The sequence below is a fragment of the Odocoileus virginianus genome, chromosome 20 (genome assembly GCF_023699985.2).
Source record: "Odocoileus virginianus isolate 20LAN1187 ecotype Illinois chromosome 20, Ovbor_1.2, whole genome shotgun sequence".
NCBI classification, from domain to species: domain Eukaryota; kingdom Metazoa; phylum Chordata; class Mammalia; order Artiodactyla; family Cervidae; genus Odocoileus; species Odocoileus virginianus.
Genome location: NC_069693.1, coordinates 14,746,291 through 14,768,947, shown reverse-complemented (window position 1 = coordinate 14,768,947; position 22,657 = coordinate 14,746,291). Strand labels below are relative to the sequence as shown.

At 44.3% G+C, this 22,657-nt stretch overlaps 1 protein-coding gene across 3 annotated transcripts in view; it reads left to right on the top strand.

Annotated features, from left to right (window-relative positions):
• WDR62 (WD repeat domain 62) overlaps positions 1 to 22,657 on the top strand; it is a 46,781-nt gene that overhangs the window by 502 nt on the left and 23,622 nt on the right. For 2 of the 3 annotated variants that reach the window (XM_020871703.2, XM_020871701.2), the window contains exons 2-10: positions 9,294 to 9,385; positions 11,023 to 11,085; positions 13,431 to 13,488; positions 13,736 to 13,906; positions 15,070 to 15,207; positions 15,612 to 15,794; positions 18,135 to 18,295; positions 19,357 to 19,546; positions 21,580 to 21,717. In XM_020871703.2, the coding sequence (XP_020727362.2) occupies positions 9,294 to 9,385; positions 11,023 to 11,085; positions 13,431 to 13,488; positions 13,736 to 13,906; positions 15,070 to 15,207; positions 15,612 to 15,794; positions 18,135 to 18,295; positions 19,357 to 19,546; positions 21,580 to 21,717 (1,194 nt within the window). The remainder of the gene's footprint in view (positions 1 to 9,293; positions 9,386 to 11,022; positions 11,086 to 13,430; positions 13,489 to 13,735; positions 13,907 to 15,069; positions 15,208 to 15,611; positions 15,795 to 18,134; positions 18,296 to 19,356; positions 19,547 to 21,579; positions 21,718 to 22,657) is intronic. The other variant, XM_020871702.2, reaches the window with a different exon arrangement.

Genomic DNA, 22,657 nt, shown 5'->3' with positions numbered 1-22,657 from the left:
TTAAAAAAATTTTTTTTATTGAATGATCATTGCTTTACAGAATTTTGTTTTCTGTCAAACCTCAATATGAATCAACCGTAAGTATACATATATCCCCTCCCTTTTGAACCTCCCTCCCATCTTCTGCCCCATCCCAGCCCACTAGGTTGATACAGAGCCTCTGTTTGAGTTTCCTAAGCCTTACAGCAAATTCCCTTTGGTTATCTATTTTACATATGGTAATGTAAGTTTCCATGTTACTCTTTCCATACATCTCACCCTCTCCTCCCTTCTCCCCATGTCCGTAAGTCTATTCTCTATGTCTGTTTCTCCACTGCTGCCCTGTGAATATCAGTATCATTTTTCTAGATTCCATATATATGTGGTAGAATATGATATTTATCGTTCTCTTTCTGACTCACTTCACTCTGTATAATAGGTTCTAGGTTCATCCACCTCATCAGAACTGACTCAAATGTGTTCCTTTTTATGATTGAGTAATATCCTATTGTGTATATGTACCACTACTTCTTTATCCATTCATCTATCAATAGACATCTAGGTTGCTTCCATGTTCTAGCTATTGTAAATAGTGCTGCAATGAACAATGGGATACAAGTGTCTTTTTCAATTTTGGTTTCCTGAGGGTATATTCCTAGGAGTGGGATTTCTGGGTCATATGGTGGTTTTATTCCTAGTATTTTAAGGAATTTCCATACCATCTTCCCACCAACAATACAAGAGCATTTCCTTTTCTCCACACCGTCTCCAGCATTTATTGTTCGTAGAGTTTTTGATGATGGCCATTCTGACCCATGTGAAGTAATATCTCATTGTAGTTTTGATTTGCCTTTCTCTAATAATGAGCAATGTTGAGCATCTTTTCGTGTGTTTGTTAGCCATCTGTATGTCTTTGGAGAAATGTTTAAGTCTTTTTCCCACTGTTTGATTGGGTTGTTTGTTTTTCTGGCATTGAGTTGTATGAGCGGCTTGTATATTTTGGAAATTAATCCTTTGTCAGTTGTTTCATTTGCATTTATTTTCTCCCATTGTGAGGGTTGTCTTTTCACCTTGCTTATAGTTTCCTTTGCTGTGCAAAAGCTTTTAAGTTTAATCAGGCCCCACTTGTTTACTTTTGTTTATATTTCTGTTACTCTAGGAGGTGGGTCATAGAGGATCTTGCTTTGATTTATGTCATCAAGTGTTCTGCCTATGTTTTCCTCTAAGAGCTTTATAGTTTCTGGTCTTACATTTAGGTCTTTAATCCGTTTTGAGTTTATCTTTGTGCATGGTGTTACACATACCATACACAAGTGTATGGTATGTGTTCTAATTTCATTCTTTTACATGTAGCTGTCCAGTTTTCCCAGCACCATTTATTGAAGAGGCTGTCTTTGCCCCATTATATATTCTTGCCTCCTTTGTCAAAAATAAGGTACCTATAGGTGCATGCGTTTATTTCTGGGCTTTCTATCTTGCTCCATTGGTCTGTATTTCTGTTTTTGTGCCAGTACCACACTGTCTTGATGACTGTAGCTTTGTAGTATAATCTGAAGTCAGAAGGTTGACTCCTCCAGCTCCATTCTTCTTTCTCAAGACTGCTAGGGCTATTCGGAGTCTTTGTGTTTCCATATAAATTGTGAAATTTTTTGTTCTAGTTCTGTGAAAAATGCCATTGGTAATTTGATAGGGATCACACTGAATCTGTAGATTGCATTTGGTAGTATAGTCACTTTCACAATATTGATGTTTCCTACCCAAGAACATGGACTATCTCTCCATCTGTTTATGTCATCTTTGATTTCTTTCATTAGTGTCATAATTTTCTGTGTACAGTTCTTTTGTCTCCTTAGGTAAGTTGATTCCTAGATATTTAATTCTTTTTGTTGCAGTGATGAATGGGATTGATTCCTTAATTTCTCTTTCTGGTTTTTCATTATTAGTATATAGAAATGCAAGTGATTTCTGTGTATTGATTTTGTATCCTGCAACTTTGTTAAATTCACTGATTAGCTCTAGTAATTTTCTGATAGTATCTTTAGGGTTTTCTAGGTACAGTATCCTATCATCTGCAAACAGTGAGAGCTTTACTTCTTCTTTTCTATTGTGGATTCCTTTTGTTTCTTTTTCTTCTCTGATTGCTGTAGCTAGGACTTCCAGATCTATGTTGAATAATAGTGGTGAAAGTGGACACCCTTGTCTTGTTCCTGCTCTTAGGCGGAATGCTTTTAGTTTTTCACCATTGAGAATAATGTTTACTGTAGGCTTATCATATGTGGCCTTTACTGTGTTGAGGTAGGTTCCTTCTATGCCCATTTTTTGAAGAGTTTTAATCATAAATAGGTGCTGAATTTTGTCAGAGGCTTTTTCTGCATCTATTGAGATTATCATATGGTTTTTATCTTTCAATTTGTTAATATAGTGTATCACATTGACTTGCATATATTGAAGAATCCTTGCCTTCCTATAATCAAATCAACAACTTGACCATGGTGTTTGAGCTTTTAGATATGTTGCTGAATTCTGTTTGCTAAAATTTTGTTGAGGATTTTTGCATCTATGTTCATCAGTAATATTGGCCTGTAGTTTTCTTTTTTGTTGTGGTCTTTGTCTGGTTTTGGTATCAGGGTGATGGTGGCCTTGTCGAATGAGTTTGGAAGTGTTTCTTTCTCTGTAATTTTTTGAAAGAGTTTTAGAAGGATAGGTGATTAGCTCTTCTCTAAATGTTTGATAGAATTCTCCTGTGAAGCCATCTGGTCCTGGGCTTTTGTTTTTTGGTAGATTTTTGATCACAGGTTCAATTTCAGTGCCTGTAATTGGGTTGTTCACAATTTCTATTTCTTCCTGGTTCAGTCTTGGAAGATTGAACTTTTCTAAGAATCTGTCCATTTCTTCCAGGTTATCTGTTTTATTGCCATATACTAATAGTCTTTATAATCCTTTGTATTTCTGCATTGTCTTTTGTAACCTCTCCTTTTTCATTTCTAATTTTGTTGATTTGATTCTTCTCTCTTTTTTTCTTCATGAGTCTGGCTGAGGCTTATCGATTTTGTTTATTTTCTCAAAGAAACAGCTTTTAGTTTTATTAATCTTTACTGTTGTTTCTTTCATTTCTTTTTCATTTATTTCTGCTTGGATCTTTATGATTCTTTCTACTAATTTTGGAGGTTTTTTGTTGTTATTGTTCTTTTCCAGTTGGTTTAGGTGTAAAGTTAGGTTGTCTGTTTGATATTTTTCTTTTTTCCTGAGGTAGGATTGTATTGCTATAAACTTCCCTCTTAGAACTGCTTTCAGTGCATCCCATAGGTTTTGAGTTATCGTGTTTTCATTTTTATTTGTTTCTAAAAATTTTTTTATTTCCCTTTTGATTTCTTCAGTAACCTGTTGGTTATTTAGTAACGTGTTGTTCCCTATGTGTTTGTGTTTCTTACAGTTTTTTTCTTGTAATTGATACCTAGTCTTGGCGCTGTGGTCAGAGAAGGTGCTTAATATTACTTTAATTATCTTAAATTTACTAAGGTTTGATTTGTGACCCAAGATGTGGGTAGACCTATCCTGGAGAATGTTCTGTGTGCACTTGAGAAGGTGTATTCTTCTGCATTTGGATGGAATGTCCTGAAGATATCAGTGAGATCCATCTCATCTAATGTATCATTTAAGACTTGTGTTTCCTTATTAATTTTCTGTTTTGATAATCTGTCCATTGGTATGAATGGGGTATTAAAGTCTCCTACTATTATTATGTTACTGTCAATTTCTCCTTTTATGTCTGTTAGTATTTGTCTTAAGTACTGAGGTGCTCCTATGTTGGGTGCATAGATATTTATAATTGTTATGTCTTTCTCTTGGATTTATCCTTTGATCATTATGTAGCATCCTTCCTTATCTCTTGTAATCTTCTTTATTTTAAGGTCTATTTTGTCTGATATGAGGATTGCTACTCCAGCTTTCTTTTGCTTCCTTGCAAAATATATTTGCATGAAATATATTTTTGCATCCTCTCATTTTGAATCTATATGTGTCTTTAGGTCTGAAGTGGGTTTCTTGTAGACAGGATATCTATGGGTCTTGTTTTTGTATCCATTCAGCCAGTCTGTGTCTTTTGGTTGGGGCATTTATGCCTTTTACATTTAAAGTAATTATTGATATATATGTTTCTATTGCCATTTTCTTAATTGTTTGAGGTTGATTTTGTAGATCTTTCTTCTTGTATTTCATGACTACATAAGTCCGATTAACACTGTTGTAAAGCTGGTTTGGTGGTACTGAATTCTCTTAACTTTTGCTTGTTCAAAAAGCTTTTTATTTCTCCATCAATTTTGAATGAGATCCTTGCTGGGTACTAAAATCTTGGTTGTAGATTTTTCCCTTTCAATACTTTAAATATACCCTGCCATTCCTTTCTGGCCTGAAGAGTTTCTGCTGAAAGATTAATTGTATGGGGTTAATTGTGTGGGGTTAATTGTATGTTAATTGTATGGGGTTGCCTTGTATGTTACTTGTTGCTTCTCCCTTGCTGCATTTAATATTCTTTCTTTGTGTTTAGTCTTTGTTAGTTTGATTGGTGTGTATCTCGGCAAGTTTCTCCTTGGTTCTCCTGTATGGGACTCTTTGTGCCTCTTGGACTTGATTGACTATTTCCTTTTCCATTTTGGGGAAATTTTCAACTATGATCTCTTCAAAAATTTTCTCATGCCCTTTCTTTTTTTCTACTTCTGAGACCCCTATAATTCAAAGGTTGGTGCATTTGATATTGTCCCAGAAGTCTCTAAAACTATCCTCAGTTCTTTTCATTCTTTTTACTTTATTCTGCTCTTCAGAAGTTATTTTCACCATTTTATCTTCCAGCTCACTGATTCATTCTTCTGCTTCAGGTGTTCTGCTATTGATTTCTTCTAGAGTATTTTTCATTTCAGTAATTGTGTTGTTTATCTCTTTCTGTTTATTCTTTATTTCTTCTAGGTCTTTGTTAATTGATTCTTACATTTTCACCATTTTGTTTTCAAGGTTTTTGATCATCTTTACTATCATTATTCTGAATTCTTTTTCAGGTAGTTTGCCTGTATCCTCTTCATTTATTTGGACTTCTGTGTTTCTAGTTTGTTCCTTCATTTGTGTAGTATTTCTCTGCCTTTTCATTATTTTATTTTAACTTACTGTGCTTGAGGTCTCCTTTTCCCAGGCTTCAAGGTTGAATTCTTTCTTCCTTTTGGTTTCTGCCCTCCTAAGGTTGGTCCAGTCATTTGTGTAAGCTTTGTATAGGGTGAGATTTGTACTGAGTTTTTGTTTATTTGTTTGTTTTTCCTCTTATGGGCAAGGCCAGTGAGGTGGTAATCCTGTCTGCTGATGATTGGGTTTGTATTTTTTTGTATTGTTTTGTTTGTTGTTTAGATGAGGCATCCTGCACAGGATGCTCCTGGTGGTTGGGTGATGCCAGGTCTTGTGTTCAAGTGATTTCCTTTGTGTGAGTTCTCACTATTTGATTCTCCCTAGGGTTAGTTCTGGAGAAGGCAATGGCAACTCACTCCAGTACTCTTGCCTGGAAAATCCCATGGATGGAGGAGCCTGAAGTCCACGGGGTCGCTAAGAGTCAGGCATGACTGAGCGACTTCACTTTCACTTTTCACTTTCATGCATTGAAGAAGGAAATGGCAACCCAGTCCAGTATTTTTGCCTGGAGAATCCCAGGGACGGCGGAGCCTAGTGGGCTGCCATCTATGGGGTCGCACAGAGTTGGACACGACTGAAGCGACTTAGCAGCAGCAGGGTTAGTTCTCTGGTGTCTAGGGTCTTAGAGTCAGTGCTCCCACTCCAAAGGCTCAGGGCTTGATCTCTAGTCAGGAACGAACATTCCACAAGTGGTTTGTTATGGCATTAAGTGAGATTAAAACAAATATCCAAAAACGAGAAACCAAAGATGAACCCCAGACAAATGGCAGTTACAAAATCAGGCAAAGAATATACACGTATACCCACAAGCAAAGTGAAAACAGTCCAACAAAAATAAAGTACAGTAGATTGACCCAGCAAACAAGGTAAATCAAAAATTATATTTACCAGTTAAGAACAAAACTAACTAAAGCACAAACTGGAAAACAAAACTAAAGCAAGGTGTCAAGTGGGGAATAAAGCAATGAAAAAAAACTAACAAATATGTTGAGAGGAAAGGAAAGAAAGAAAAGAAAGAATAGATATGCAGAGTTAAATAGAGGTAGATGAAGACAATTTTTATACATTAAAGATTAACAGCAAGGGGAAAAGAACAGTAGGAAAGGCAAAGGCGCCCTCAGCCTTTGGAGCATTCCAGGGTTCCTTCCTGATTTTATCCTTTGAAACGCATTATAGTTGCGCTAGTCACCTCCTAGTCCTGCTTTCCTGCTTGTCCCCTCAGTCACCTTTAGAAGTCTTTTTGAGCCCTTACACTTTTGTTGACCTCATCCCCTGCTGGGTCTTTAGGGTCCCTACCAGGGTTCAGTCCCCATTGCTACTTGTTCCAACTCTCCCTGGGCTCTAGCCTGCCTTTCCTCATCCCCCCTTCTCTCTCCTCTCCCTTACCACGGTGGGATGCTTATTCCATACTGCCTCCTTCAATTATGGAGAGGATGTGAGTAATATTTAGAATCTCAGCAGCACTGCGAGGGGAGGGGGGAGGGACATGGGTATAGACCAGTTCTCTAAATCCTGAGATGCAAAACTTTTATTAGAGTGGGTAGAAGAAATCCCAATTGTACAGCAGCAACTTTTAAAAATATATATATTTGTTTTTATTTATTTTGACTGTGCCCGTTCATCGATGCTGTGTTGCAGACTTTCTGTAGTTGTGGCAAGGGGTGGGGGCAGCTTGTGGTGCACAGGCTTCTCATTGTGGTGGCTTCTCTTGTTGTAGAGCACAGGCGCTATAGGGCAGGCTCAATAGCTTTGGAGCAGGGGCTTAATTGCCCCAAGAAATACAGAGTCTTCCCAAACCAGGGATTGAACCTGTGTCCGCTACATTGGCAGGGAGATTCTTAACCACTGGATCACCAGGAAAGTCCATGCAGCAGCAATTTAAAAAATCATCCTCCCAACTTGCAGAGCTACAAAGTCTGTTTTTATAAAATGGTGGTAACAATAGCCATGGTGTTGCAGGGAGATGAAATTGTGAATATGCCAGATAAAGTGTCAATATGCAATACCTGCGGGTGAATCTTGTTCCATGGTTTCCAGGAAACCATGCTCCATGGTTTCCTGGCTGCAAGTTGCTGGGCATGTGCCTGCTCCTCACCTCTCTGGCCACATTTCCCTTGTCCTTTCTCTCACAAAGGTCCTGTCACACTGGCCTGCTTTCTGTTTTCTTGAGACTCCAAGTTCTTTTCTGCCTCTTAGCCTTTGTGTTTGGTGAGTCCTCTGGGCTTTTTGCTGCAGTCTACCTGACTGGCACCTATCCTTCGAGTCTCAGCCTGAATATCTCTACCCTGAAAGGCCTTCTACTAAAAAAAAAAAAAAAAAAAAAAAGGCCTTTTTCTTTTTTATTCCTCTGAGAGGCCTTCTTGAACCCCAGCCTAAAGCAGTCACCCACCTCAGTCTCTCACCCAGCACCTTCTACTTCATAGCTTTTATCTCATGTTTCTGAAAGTGCCATGTGAGCTCTAAAGTGTATGAAGGAGAGGAATAACAATCAATTTCAGAGAGGTGGTATGTGCGTGCTAAGTCGCCTCATTCATGTCCAACTCTTTGCAACCCTGTGGACTGGCTCCTCTGTCCATGGGATTTTCCAGGCAAGAATATTGGAGTGGGTTGCCATTTCCTTCTCCAGGGGATCTTCCCAAGCCAGGGATTGAACCCACATCTGTTAGTCTCTTCACTGGCAGAATGGCAGGCAGGTTCTTTACCATTAGCACCAGAGAGGCGGTATAGCAAGGTAGTCAGGAGCACTACCTCTGGACCCAGACTGCCTGGGCTTTAACCTGAACTCCTTAACCTGAATTCTTCTTTTTTTCTTGAACTTTTCTGTGCCTCAGTTTCCTCATCTGTAAAATGAGGATAATAATATAAATGTTACCTTATAGTTTATTTGTGAGGATTAAATAAGCTCACATATCTTAAGTACTTAGAAAAACATTTGGCACATTGTAAGTACTCTATTGCTGTTAGTTACTACTGCTGTGATTGTGTATTTTGGGTGACTAATGTCATGTATGTTTCCTGTTTGGTGGTGCAGAGTCCATCCAGCTTGCAAAAGACCTGGTCTAAAAATGACCAGCTACGCTAATGCCCAGTAATGCTGATTAACAGATTAAAAAAACAACATGAGTTCCATTGCCTGGGTTAGTCCTGCTAACTTCCAGATGGGTTACCCTTCTAGGCCTCTCTTTCCTCATCTATAAGGAGATGATGATGATAGTGACTATATCACAGGGTTATTGTGAGCATTAAATAAGTTAATACAGTTGTATAAACAGCGCCTATCTCCTGATCAGATGCTCAGTAAATATTGACCGTTACTGTCCTCTCTCTGCCTCTCATTTCTGAGGCCCCAACACCTTGTTTGAGAGTGTTTTACTTTCTAATAATTAGAAACTAATCTCTTAAGAATATGAAACTATCACACTTTGTTAGTCCATACTCTGTAAATGTTTAATCAACCATGATGGGGACTGGCTCATTTGACTTATTTTGCTTAGAGAATTTTTAAATGTTAAGTGTGATTGTTCCAGTTCACTAGTTTCTTTACTCATTGAACCTCTAGACTGTCAATTTACTGAGCAAACGGACAGTGTCGTCTTGTGTTCACTGCTGTGAGCACAGCGCTGACTCTGAAACCAGAGGCTGCCTGAGTGTGTGTCCCAGCCTTGCTGCTCCAGATGTGGGACCTTCCTCCTCTGTAAAGCAGGGCTGATGACAGCGCCTTCTTCCCTGGGTTGTTGTGGGCTCTCGAGTCTTTCACATAAGACACTTAGAGACTTACTCTTTTCATTGAGGCCTTCTCCCCTTCCTCTGTCCTCTCAATTTCCTTCCCTGCTTAGTTTTTCTCTAATGCTCCCATCATCACCTGATATCTATTTTACATATCTGTTCTGTTCGTTTCCTATGTCTACCATCCCATCACCACTAGAATGTGAGCTGCAGGAGGACAGAGATTTGTCTACATTCCTCACTGTGCTATGCCCTATCACAGTATATGTGAAAGCATTACTGAAGTGGATAAGCATTAGCTGCTGGTAGATGACCCTAGAAGCTCAATGGACATGTTGAAAGTAACGGACTGAATGGGTGACTGAGGGATGTGGGACCTACTGGGGCAGGTGCTTCTGATTTGGGCCTTTTCCCTGCAGGTATCACTCGAGAAGGTGCTTGGCATCACAGCCCAGAACAGCAGTGGCCTAACCTGTGACCCCAGCACAGGCCACGTGGCCTACCTGGCAGGGTGAGTGAGTGAGTCGGTGGCCTCGGCCTCTAATCCCTGATCCTGAATTCAGAGCTTCAAGTCTTCGATGAACCTCTCGGGGCCTTGGCTGTTCCCTCTGTAGACTGCAGATAATGCTGCCTGCCTCTGAAGGCTGTAGGAAGGATTCCATGGGCCCCTCTATGTCTAGAACGGTACCACCACCTGTGTGTGCTAAGAAAGCCTTATTGTGACTGCAGGCAAGAGGTGGTAGGGATTCTGGGAAAGACAGGAGGTTAAGATCAAAGCCATGGTTGGTGTCAGGCAGTCTGCGTTAGTGTCCTAGCTCCACCACACGTGCCCCTGTCCTAGCCTCTGCTTTGGTAAAACAGAACTAGTGATACCCTCCTCCTAGTAGTTAAGGGAGAACTGAAGGTCATCTGCAACCATTTATCCCACAAATACTGGTCTAACCTGCACTGTTCTAGGCACCGAAGGGACCCCTCACCCCCCTAGGGCAGGGCAAGGCCATAGTAATTCCTGACGAACAGCATCTATTACTGAGTCTTTGGGAAGAAGCCAGAATACAGGACAAGGGGGGCTCTTGAATCTGACGGGTATGGATTCACATCCCTACTCATTCCCTGATTTGCTGGGGAGCCCTGGGCAAAGAACTGCTCTCTCTGGGCTTCACTTTCATCGTCTATGAAAAGCAGCTAAGACTGCTGACCTCACCTGGCGGTTGTGAGGATTTAAAGATGTTGTCACAGTAAGTCTTTCGTGGCTTCCCTGGTGGCTCACTGATAAAGAACCTGCTTGCCAATGCAGGAGACGCAGATTCAATACCTGGGTGGGAAAGATCCCTTGGATAAGGAAATGGTAACCCACCCCAATATTCTTGCCTGGAAAATCCCATGGGCTGAGGAGCCTGGTGGGCTACAGTCCATGGGGTTGCAAAGAGTCGGACTCGACTTAGTAACTGAACAATAGTAAATCTTTCTTAGACCAGAGCCTGACAGTATAGTTACTACAGAGTGAGTGTTGACTTCTTTTTAAGAGTTTGTTGTTATTAGTAATAATGTTAAGTGCCGTAGAATTCTCAGCATAGATAATGGGGGAGGAGGGGACTAAAGAGAGAAGCATCTGAACAGAAAGAGCCTTGTCTATCAGTTCAGTTCAGTTGCTTAGCCGTGTCCGACTCTTTGCGACCCCATGGACTGCAGCACACCAGGCTTCCCTGTCCATCACCAACTCCTAGAGATTACTCAAACTCATGTCCATTGAGTTGGTGATGCCATCCAACCATCTCATCCTCTGTTGTCCCCTTCTCCTCTCACCTTCAGTCTTTCCCAGCATCAGGGTCTTTTCGAATGAGTCAGCTCTTTGCATCAGGTGGCCAAAGTATTGGAGTTTCAGCTTCAGCATCAGTCCTTCCAATGAACATTCAGGACTGATTTCCTTTAGAATGGAGTGGTTGGATCTCCTTGCAGTCCAAGGGACTCTCAAGAGTCTTCTTCAACACAACAGATCAAAAGCATCCATTCTTCAGTCCTCATCTTTCTTTATAGTCCAACTCTCACATAGCCTTGTCTGTATGTGGGCTTTTATGTTGGGAGTGCAGTCATCCCTGGACCCCAATACTCCCCTCAGTTTGGGCACATTTTCCTCTTTCTCCCCAGCTGTGTGGTGGTGATTTTGAACCCCAAGGAGAACAAGCAGCAGCACATTCTTAATACTGCCAGGTAAGCTGGGGCCTGGGCAAGGGGTAAGGGTGGGATCAAGGTCCTGACACACCCCTCCTTCCCCACACTGCCTGGAGGTGCTTGTAGGTGACTCATTCATTCACTCACTCGGTTCATTGACTCTCAGTTCAGGTTCAGGTCTGCTCTGTGCTAGGCACTGTTCCAGGTGTTGGGAACACAGCCATGAACAAAGGAGATAAGCTGCTCTCCATAGAGCTGACAGCTTGTGGGGGAGACAGACTAAACGAGCTGACAAGTTACTAGCCAACCATCAGACCTTGACTGTGGCTATGGAGGAAATCATGAGGATGTGTTCGGGCAGATTGGAAGGCAGAGGACCCTTATCAGAGTCTTATCAAAGCCCTCCTAGGGCTGAGACCAGGAGAAAGTGAGGGGGTACCTCATGTGAAGGTGTGGGGAGAGCATTGTACGCAGGGGGGACGGCAAGAGCAAAGTCATTTTCGAATCTCAGGTTGAATAGTTAAGAATCTCATGTTGTTTGAGGAGCAGTCAGGGCTTCATGGGTGAGCTGGAGCCCCGGAAGTCAGATCACCTTGGGGAGTGGTTGACTATCATGCCGATTGCAGAGAGGAGCCACTAGAGGGCGTTTGTGGGCTGAGGCTATGCTTAGCCACCCAGCCCTCTAGCATGCTATTTCCCTTCCCCGCTTTCCTTTTTCCCACAGAATGTACTCCTTTTTGATACACTTTGTAATTTCCTCAGTGATGATATTTACTGTCTCTCTCTACAAGATGAACTGTCTTGGGGCAGGGACTTTCTCTTAGTTAATTTCTGTGTCCGTATACCCTAGGTCAGTGTCTAGGATATTGACAGCACTTGTTTCCTGAATGAATGAATGTAATTTGGGTTTTAGAAAGATCCCTTCAGCTGTCACTTTACTGGGAAAGACTCTTGGCCCTGAGAAGGCCCAAATTGGTACCTGGGGTCCCATTGATCACTGTGTCATCCTTGGGCTTTGGTCCCCACTGAATTGTGACCTTAGGGAGGCACTCCACTTCAACTCTTTTTTTCTTTGGCTTGTGGGATCTCAGTTCCCTGACCAGGAATCGAACCTGAGACCTCGGCAGTGAGAGCTCAGATTCCTAACCACTGGACAACCAGTCCTTCCCCTCATTGCAACTTTTTATTCTACAAATACTGCACAGATAGCTCAAGCTTAGCTCCTTTGGCCCAGCTCTCCAGGTGGACAGAGAAGATATGGGTTTTCTTCTTCCTGTATAATCCCTAAGGCAGGGTCTCTGAGATATGGTTTGGCAGATACAGCTTCTCTCTTAGAAGGGGCTTCTTGGACCCTTAGCTCTGACTGTGGGTTCTGTCACTGGTGATGAGTGCAGAGGTGGGTCCCCATCCAAGGGTGTTTATTCACTATGTGATCTCAAATGAAATACTTCTTGTATGTATGTCTTAAATATCGGACTTACTCGACAACCTTCAAAGTTTTCTACACAAAAATCCAGATGCCCTCTCATTTTGGAAAAGTGAGAGGTTCACATCTCTGGGGCCCACATTCTCCATGGCAGGAATGGGCTGGAGCTTGGTGGCATTTGTCAGAGTCTCCCTTGGCCAATTCTTCTCATCCTCCCAGTTGCCTCCCCGATGCCCACAGGTGGTAGAGTAGGTCATCTTGATCTGAAGCAGATAGCCGAAAAGAGTCCACTCTAAGTCACTAGTGGATCTGTCTTAGGAGGCAGTGTGGGCAGAATGGAGGTTTTCATCCTGGCTGCATTTCAGAGTCACCTGATCCTAGGCCTCACCCTCAATGAAGGCTGAATCAGGTAGTCTTGAATAAGGCGTAAGCACTGGCAATTTTTAGACTGTTTACATTGAAATAATTTCAGACTACAAGAATAGTACAAAGAGCATCTGTATACCTTTCACCCATATTTCCCAGATGCTAACATTTTACCAACGTTTGCTTTATCATTCTCTGTCTCTGGGAATTTTTTGCTGGTCAAGTGGTTAGGACTCCATGCTTTCACTGCCAAGGACCCACGTTCAATCCCTGAGTGGGGAACTACAATCCCATGAGCTGTGCAGTATCCACTCCATCAGGGCTTGAGGTTTGGGGGAGGAAGGGGCCTTTGCTTTTATAAAACCTCATTTCTCTGTGCACTGCCCCTGCTTCTCCTGGCTGCAGGACGGGCTGGGAACGCACTGGGTGCTGTGCTGGGCCAGCTCACAGCACTGGCTCCAGGGAACTGTGTTCGCTCACCTCTCCTGGCCTCTTGGGAGTGAGGGATGCACCAAGTGCTGTGAGCACAGCCAGGCTGGGGTCTGGCTGCCCACCCTCAGTGCCAGTGATCAACCCCTTTCCTTGTCCCCAGGAAGTCTCTGAGTGCTCTGGCCTTCTCCCCTGATGGAAAGTACATAGTGACAGGGGAGGTGAGTGGTGATCATGGTGGAGTGGGTGGGAAGGGGTCTTGGGGCCATTCCTCTGGCCCCAGCAGACCTGAGGAATCCCTGGAATAGCTCCTTCCTGGACCAGGAAAGCCCCATGGCAGATGCGGCAAGGGGCAGGGGGGATGGCTTTCAGGCACACCCTGGGGCAGTACCAGCTTCAGCCCTGACAGCCCCTCCAGCTTCACCTGGTGCAGAACCCAGCAGCAGTAAATGGCACCATCTTCCCCAGAATGGGCACAGGCCTGCTGTACGTATCTGGGACGTGGAAGAGAAGAGTCAGGTGGCGGAAATGCTGGGCCACAAGTATGGCGTGGCCTGCGTGGCCTTCTCGCCCAACATGAAGCACATTGTGTCCATGGGCTACCAGCACGACATGGTGCTCAACGTCTGGGACTGGAAGGTAAGAGCTGGTGGGTGGGTGGCAGATAGCCAGCCGCCAGAACACCCTGAGTCTCAGGCATGGGGGGAACTAAATGAGATAACTTGGTAAAGCGTTTATCCAACACACTTTTTGTTTGTTTAATAATTTTTATTTTTGGCTGGGTCTTTGTTGTGCAGGCATTTCCCTAGTTGCAGCACTTGTGCTTCTCATTGTGGTGGTTTCTCTTGTTGCAGAGCACGGGGTTCTAGGGTGTGCAGGCTTCAGAAGTTATGGCTCACGACTCTAGAGCACAGGCTCAGTAGTTTTGGTGCATGGGCTTAGTTGCTCTGCGGCATGTGGGATCTTCCCGGACCAGGGATTGAACCCGTGTCTCCTGCATTGGCAGACGGATTCTTTGCCACTGAGCCACCAGAGAAGCCCTATCCAGCAAATATTTCTTGAGTACCTACTGCATGCCAGTCCCTATTTTAGGCACTTGTTGTAGGGCATGTGACAAGCTCTCAACTAGTGGAACGTATCATTCGTTTTATACTGACCAGCTGTGACCTTGAGCAAGTGACCTAACCTTTCTGTGAGTCTGTTTCCTCATGTGTAAAATAGATGTTATAGTATCTACTTTGTTGAGTTGGGAGAACTCAGGGCTATGCGTTGGAAGGCTGGGCTTGGGAACAGCTTGGGGAGGACTTAAAGTTGGCAGAAGTGGGTGTCAGTCCTGGCTCTGTTCATCACCTGCTCTGTGACCTTGAGCATGTGACAGTCCTGCCTGAGCATGACAGGGTAGGGGGAGAAGCACCTCCCTCATAGGACTTTTGAGGGGCTCCCTGAGCTGTCCTGTGAAGGGCTCAGCGGGGCCCAGAGTGAGAGCCCAATCTCCAGCAACGTGGGTTGCATTGTCCTTCGCTTCTAGCTGTGGCCATCTTCAACACCATATGTGGGCTGCAGGGCTTGGACTCCTGAGGAGAGTTTTGGAACTTCCTCTCATGTGGAAGCCCTTCCAGGCCTCAATCTCATCTGTGTTGGGAATGATAAGAGGGCCACATGTAGGTTTCCCCAAAAAGAAGGGCCTGAGGAAGACAACCTTGGAGCAGGCGAGGGCAGGGAGACACAGGGCTGAGAGAAGAGGCTCAAAGAGTCTGGTGAGGTGGGTGCTGGGGTGACCTTCTCTTCACTGATTCTTCCAGAAAGACATCCTGGTGGCCTCCAACAAGGTATCATGCCGGGTCATTGCCCTCTCCTTCTCAGAGGACAGCAGCTATTTTGTCACTGTCGGGAACCGGCATGTGAGGTTCTGGTTCTTGGAAGTGTCCACTGAAGCAAAGGTGCGTTTTCATCCCCACTCCCTCAGCAAGGCCTAGGGGAGAACCATCAGGGGTAGTAGGGACTCCTGGTTCTACCATGATTCGGGGGCAGTGGCTGTCTAGCCTCTCAGTGGGGTGGCCTTCTGTCTCCGGGACTGCTCTCCAGATGCTGACTGACTGACAGACCTGCCGGGAAACCTCTTCTCCCCTGCTGGGCCCTAGGGCCACCCCTCATTCTGGGCCTGTGGCCTCCAGCCACTCTGTCTGGAAGCGTGCGTGTTCTGTTCTGCCTTCTCCACTTGGAGGTGTTTCTGAGAGTTCTCCATTTAGCTGTGTCCTGTCCACTGGCCAGGAGAGCCTGTCGTGACCTGGCTGGGGACTGGGCCGTCTGTTCAGGGTCTCACTGTGCCCCACTCTCCCTCCAGGTCACAGGCACGGTGCCCCTGGTGGGGCGCTCAGGCATCCTGGGTGAGCTGCATGACAACGTCTTCTGTGGTGTGGCTTGTGGCCAGGGCCGGATGGCAGGCAGTACCTTCTGTGTGTCCTGCTCGGGCCTCCTCTGCCAGTTCAACGAGAAGAGGGTGCTGGAAAAGTGGATCAACCTGAAGGTACCCCAGCCCCTCTCTCCGCTGTCAGTGTGGGAAACACTCTTCCCGTGACATGTGTCTCCAGAGACACACAGCACTGCCCTTGCGTCATAGCTGGTCACACCAGCTCAGGCTCTGATTTCTGGTTCTGCTTATTTGATTCTGGGAGAGGCTGTCTGTAAAATGGGACTACTACTGTCTGCCTCACCAAGTTGATAGGGGTGTCCTGTGGGATGGTACATGTAAGGCACTTAGCACATTGCCTGGCCTCTGTAACGGGTCAGGGTTATAATTGCTTCCCCATCACTGTGATCCAGTTCACATTTGTTTTCTTTACTGGGCATTCTTAGCTGGTGGGAGGACCGCCATTTTTTCCTTGTTTAATTTAAGGTGTCATGGGCTTAATAATTTTTATATTATTTTTACAATCAAAGACTATATAAAATACATAAAAATTTAGAATGCATGTATATGTATGGCTGAGCCCTCCACTGTTCACTTGAAACTATCACAACATTGTTAATCGGTTATACCCCAATAGAAAATAAAAAGTTTAAAAAATATATATAAAATTTTAAACTAAAAAATGATGTATCAGTGAATTGCAGAACCGCTTTTCTTCAGGATCTGAGGGTTTGAGTCCAAGTTGTCTTTCCATCCTGGGATTGGGTGCCTGTTTGGCTGTTAGCAGACGCATCAGAGTTTTCCTGCTTATCCTATTCCTGCTGTTGCAATTCTCCTCCAGACCTCCAGCTTCAGGGTTAACGGCCTGGCAAGAGGCATGTAGAGAATTCTGAGCCTTTTCTGTCTTCCTAGTTGGTTAAATATCGTTTAAAAAAATTTTTTTTTGTTTTGATTTTTAATTTTTACCATGTTGTGTTGTTTCTGCCATACAGCATCACGAATCAGCCATAATTATAATACATCTGCTCCCTCTTGAGCCTCCCTCCCATCCCCCATCCCACCCCTCTAAGTCATCACAGAGCACCAGACTGGGCTCCCTGTGGTATATAGCAGCTTCTTTCTAGCATCCACTTTACACCAGATAGTGCATATATGTTGATGCTACTTTCTCCATTCGTCCCTCCCTCCCCCACTTTTGTGTCCACAAGTCTATTCTCTATATCTCCAGTCCTGCCCTCCAAATAGTTTCATCAATACCATTTTTCTAGATTCCATATATATGCGTTAATATACTGTATTTATTTTTCTCTTTCTGGCTTACTTAACTCTGTATAACAGGCTCTAGGTTCCTCCACCTCTCTTGAACTGACTCAAATGTGTTCTTTTTTATGGCTGAGTAATAGTCCATTGTATGTATGTACCACATCTTTATCCATTCATCTGTCGATGGACAGCTAGGTTACTTCCATGTCCTGGTTATTGTAAACAGTGCTGCACTGAACATTATTTTTCTCATTTGAATCCTCCTGCTAGAACTACTGAAGCTTTTAAGCAAGTCAGATGTTTCAATAGATAGATGCTTAGTCCCTGAGTAGTGGTCTTAGCGACTTCTTAGAGACTCAGAAACTGAGTCTGTAGATTTGGCATAACTACTCTAAGCTATATCTAGAAGTTTGGCATGTCCTACCCCTTTATGTGCATGCCCTGGTTGAATGGATAGTCCTTTCTAAAAGTAACTTTTTTCTGTTCTGCTTTGAAGTATATACTCTCTATGAAGTTATTTTTAAGCAATGTGGAATCAAATTTAAGCTTAAAATTCAACACTTCCAGTGCAGGCGACCTCGGAGGTCACAATCAGCTAAGGAGATGTTTTCCATGCACAGCTGAGTTCCTCTATAGCAATGACAACTCTGCCCCAGTTTATGCCTTTGTGTGCCTTTCTGCCACCTTTTCTTCTACAGTGACTGTACATTGTATCTTGATTTCAAAAATCTTAAAATCTGCAAAAAATGGGTTTCTTTTTTTTTTAAATATTTTTTATTTTGTGTTGGGGTTTAGCTGATTAACAATGTCACGATAGTTTCAGGTGGACAGCAAAGGAATTCAGCCATGCATATTCATGTATCCATTGTCCCCCAAATTTCCCACCCATTCAGGCTGCCGCACAACATCGAGCAGAGTTCCCTGTGCTGCACAGTAGGTCCTTGATGGTTATGCATTTTAAATATAGCGGTGTGAACCTGTCCATCCCAAATTCCCTCTCTCTTCCTGTAACCTGCCTCCCAGCAACCATAAGTTTGTTTTCTAAGTCTACGAGTCTCTTTCTGTTGTGTAAGTAAGTTCAAAAAATGGGCTTCTTAAATCCGAAAACTGTAAAGCTTTACTGGAGGCCCAAGGCTGACCCGATCTGGGCCACATGAAGCAGCAGGTCCACTTGGGTCCCCTTTGCCCCCACAGGTCTCCCTGTCTTCCTGCCTCTGTGTCAGCCAGGAGCTCATCTTCTGTGGCTGCACTGATGGGATAGTCCGCATCTTCCAAGCCCACAGCCTGCAATACCTCACCAACCTGCCCAAGCCGCACTACCTGGGGGTGGATGTGGCCCAGGGCCTGGAGCCCAGGTACTGCCCGGCACGGGGAGGGAGAGGGGCCCACCTAGAGTCTGTCTGCCGGTATCCACCCATGCTTCCTGATCCGTCTGCTTACTGGCCGCCCTGGGCTGGAAGCAGGATACAGACCCTAAGGAGGCAGCAGAATCTCGTGATGTCTGTAGTCTAATGCGTACATGCTCAGTCACTCAGCTGTGTCCAGCTCTTTGCGACCCTATGGACTGTAGCCCACCAGGCTCTTCTGTCCATGGCATTCTCCAAGCAAGAACACTGGAGTGGGTTGCCATGCCCTCCTCCAAGGGATCTTCCCCACCCAGGGACTGAACCCAAGTCTCTTATGTCTCCTGCACTGGCAAGCGAGTTCTTTACCACTAGCACCACCTGGGAAGCCCCAAGGTGCTGGATGATGGATGAGTACATAAACATTTGAAAAATAAAAAAGATCATTTCAGATAGTCGTAAATGCTTTGCTGAAATAAAGCAGGGACTCCAGGAGAGGATCTTGGGATGGGGCTGTGTTGATTGGGTGGCTGGGGGAGGCCTCTGCAGTGAGATGAGGCCAGCTGTGAGGAGAGCTGGGTCCTGACAGCGAATGCAAAGGCCTTAAGGGGACAGCGCACTTGGCTCAGTGTGTTATGGGGACAGCAGGAGCCCCGGTGTGCCGGGTGGGAGAAGGATAACAAGTGATGGCATTGATGGGAGCTGCTGAGAGGGGCTTGGAGCCTATCCTCACTGCTACAGGGATTTTTGATCATGTGTTGAGGCCAAGAGAGAAGGCCATGATCCTGTGCTCAGAGAGGATGGATCTTGTGCCGAGTAAATGAGGGGAGAGAAATGTTGACAGAAGTTGAAAACTCACACACTCTCAGGGGCCAGGCGGAAGCTTCCAGTTTACAGCCTGTGTATTAGAAGCAAAGCAAAGGAAGAAGATGGAGGAGTGGGAGAGCTGGGTTACCACAGAGATCATCAGGGGTGGCACTGCCAGGCAGGGGGCTGCTCGGGTGTCGCCAGAGGCAGCTGTCGCTACTCACGGTGGCATTGGTGGCAACTGATGACTCACGTGGCCCTGTCAGCTTCCTCTTCCACAGGAAGGCAGAGGCCACCTACCCGGATACAGTGGCGCTGACCTTTGACCCCACGCACCAGTGGCTGTCCTGCGTGTACAAGGACCACAGCATCTACATCTGGAATGTCAGAGACATCAACCAAGTAGGCAAGGTGTGGTCGGAGCTCTTCCACAGCTCCTACGTCTGGAACGTGGAGGTGAGCCCCTCTCTCCCTCCCCCCACCCCTGCTCAGCCCCAGCCTGGGGGGCTCAGCTGAGAAAGCTTCTGCAGAGTTTGGGAAGCCTGTTCAGCCATTCCTGCCAGAGATACTCCTGGACCCCAGTATGTGCCAGGTGCTGTTCTGGGTGCCGGGGACACGTCTGAACAGGAAGCTGACAGGAGTCCTCATCTGGAGCTTACATCCGGGTGGTAGAGTACACCTATAAACAAATCAGTCAAGAACATGCCGAGTACAATACCCTTCTGAAGAAAGACAAAGCCACCCAGCAGGGAAGGGGATCAAAGGTGCTATTTTAGAAAGGAGAGTGGTCAGGGAAAGCCTCTCAGACGGTGTGACCTTCTTCTAGTGGGGGACCTGCAGGAAGAGAGGGGTGAGGCTAGCCACCACTGGGGGTATGGCAGGCGCAAAGGCCCCACAGCAGGAGCGTGTGTACCTCAGGGAGCTTTCTGTCAAGGGCATTTGTGTACTTTATTGCTTTTTTTTGTATTATTTTATTTTTGGCTGTGCTGGACCTTTGTTGCTGCGAGGACTTTTCCCTAGCTACAAAGAACAGGGGCTACTCTAGTTGCGGTCCGCCTACTTCTCTTGTTGAGGAGCATGGGCTCTAGGGCTTCAGTACTTGCAGTTTGCAGGCTGTAGAGTCCAGGCTCAACAGTTGTGGTGCATGGGCTTAATTGCTCCACAGTATGGGGGATCTTCCCAGACCAGGGATTGAACCTGAGTCTCCTGCATGGGCAGGCAGGTTCTTTACCACTGAGCCACCAGGGAAGCTTGCTTTTTTTGTTTTTTAAGTATTAAAGAAGTCTTTATTTTCTGAGAATGAATCTGTGGGACTTTTTCTCTGAAGGTATTCTAAGTACTTCTTGCAGATAAAGCAACTCTTGGAGAAAGAATTGTATCCAATTTTTTTTTTTCTTTCTGAAAATGTTTGTCCTAGATAAATGATGTTTTCAGTGGCCCAATTCAAGACTGTGAGAAATAACTTCATCCTTTTGAATAGACATTATCCAGCTCTTTGCTTGAATGTATCTGCCTTCATGGATCTGACATTTCTGTTGCTTGTACTTTTCTCACTTAAGAATATTTTTTAAAAATAGTTTTCAAAATTTATGTATAAAAACATTCTTCTTGGGAAAAAACATGAAATATTACAGATAAAGCTAAAGTCTGTTTTGATCTTTTAATAACTTTTTACTCAAAGTCTATTTTATCTAACATTACTATAGACATGCAAAACTCCCTTTTAGTTACTATTTGTATGGAGTATCTTTTTCTCTACCTTCACTTTCAACTTGTATGTATCTTTGAATATGTCATGTCATGAACATGTATGTATCTTTCTTAAGTCTTTGATGTTTCTTAATTCTTTTATCACTACCTTCTTTTGTGTTTAATTGATGTTTTTATATTGTTCCATTTTGATTTGCTTCTCATTTCTTCTTTTGTATATTTTAAAGTTACCTTCTTCCTAGACAATTATAAGTAACATCTTATATTTTTAACAAACTAGTTTGAAATAATAGCGATTTAGGTTCAATAGTTTACAAACACTCTGCTCTTTATGTAGTTCTGTCCCTCCTCCTCTATGTTGTTATTGTCACAAATTATTCAATATCTTCATCATTGTATTTTCATCAACACTGATTTTATTTTGTTATTTATTTGTGTATTTTTGGTTGCACTGCATCTTCATTGCTCCCTGCAGGCTTTCTCTAGTTGTGGCGTGAGGGCTTCGCTTGTTGCAGAGCCTGAGCTCTAGGCCCTCAGGCCTAGAGCACAGGCTCAGTAGCTGTGGCACATGGGCTTAGTTGCCACGAGGCATGTGGAACCTTCCCAGACCAGGCATCAAACCTGTATCCCCCGCATTGCCTGGCAGATTCTTAACCACTGGACCACCAGGGTAGCCCTGCAACTTACTATTTTTCACAAAAATCCAATAGTAGGTCATAGTGTTGTTATCAAAGTGGTTATACTGAATTGCCCTTTGCCTTGTTCTCTGGGGACTATAGGTGTATCCTGAGTTTGAAGATCAGAGAGCTTGTCTACCATCAGGATCTTTTCTGACTTGTTCCTCAGACAATACCATCCGCTTCTGGAACATGGACAGCAACCCTGACTCTCACTGGCAGAAGAACATCTTCAGTAATGTGAGTAGCTTCGTTGTGATCTGTCTGTTAGGAGGAACAAAGGCCTACTTGAAGCTAAATATGGGGGCAGGAAAGAGTTTTATGGAACCTGGGTGTTTGACTTCACTAGGGGCAGGAACCAGGAACCAAGGCATGTCAATTTCTGTCTCCTCTCTCAGTTTTCTTTCTCTCCCTCTCTAAGTGGCATGGTCTTTCCTCTTTGCTTTCCTTTGAGTCAGCTCCTACTCTCTTAAGTATATGTAAACACAACTACTCCAGGCAATCCAATATACTCAACAAAGAAGAAATTGTTCCCCAAGTCTTGGGTTAGAACCCCCCTGGGGAGCATGTGATGGGCTGAACCAGGCAGAAGCATCCCCTGTCTAGCAATGACTGGGGCCGGAGATGGGGTGCTGGCATGATGAGAGGCTGGGGAGAAAACACTTTGCTGGAGAAATGTTGGGTTTTGCTAGGTCAGTGAGAGAGCTTCTCTGGGGAGCTAAGGCCTAAATCATGTATTCATTGATTCTGCAGATACTACCAAGGTCAGTGCTAGGTGCTGTGTTGCATGCTGGGGACACATCAGTGACTAAGACACATTCTTCTCCTCTCAAAGCACCTCTAGTCTAGTGGAGGAGGCAGACAATGAGCCGGTAACTACACACACTATGATATAATCCCAAACATATAAAGTACCATGAAAGAAAGTTGTGAGGTACGAGTAGGATACATGAATAGTCATCTGACTCTATCTGTGGCACTCGGGGCAGCCTCTAGAGGAAGAGATAACTGAGATGGGAGGATTGGGCAGCATAAAGAGGGGAAGGGAGAGTGTTCTACACCAAGGGACAAAGGCCTTGAGATAGGAAAGAGCTTGGTGAGTTGGAAAATCCAAAAGAGGTCAGTGTTACCAGAACACAAAAGGCCCTTAATGCAGAATGTGTATCCAAGTGCACCACTA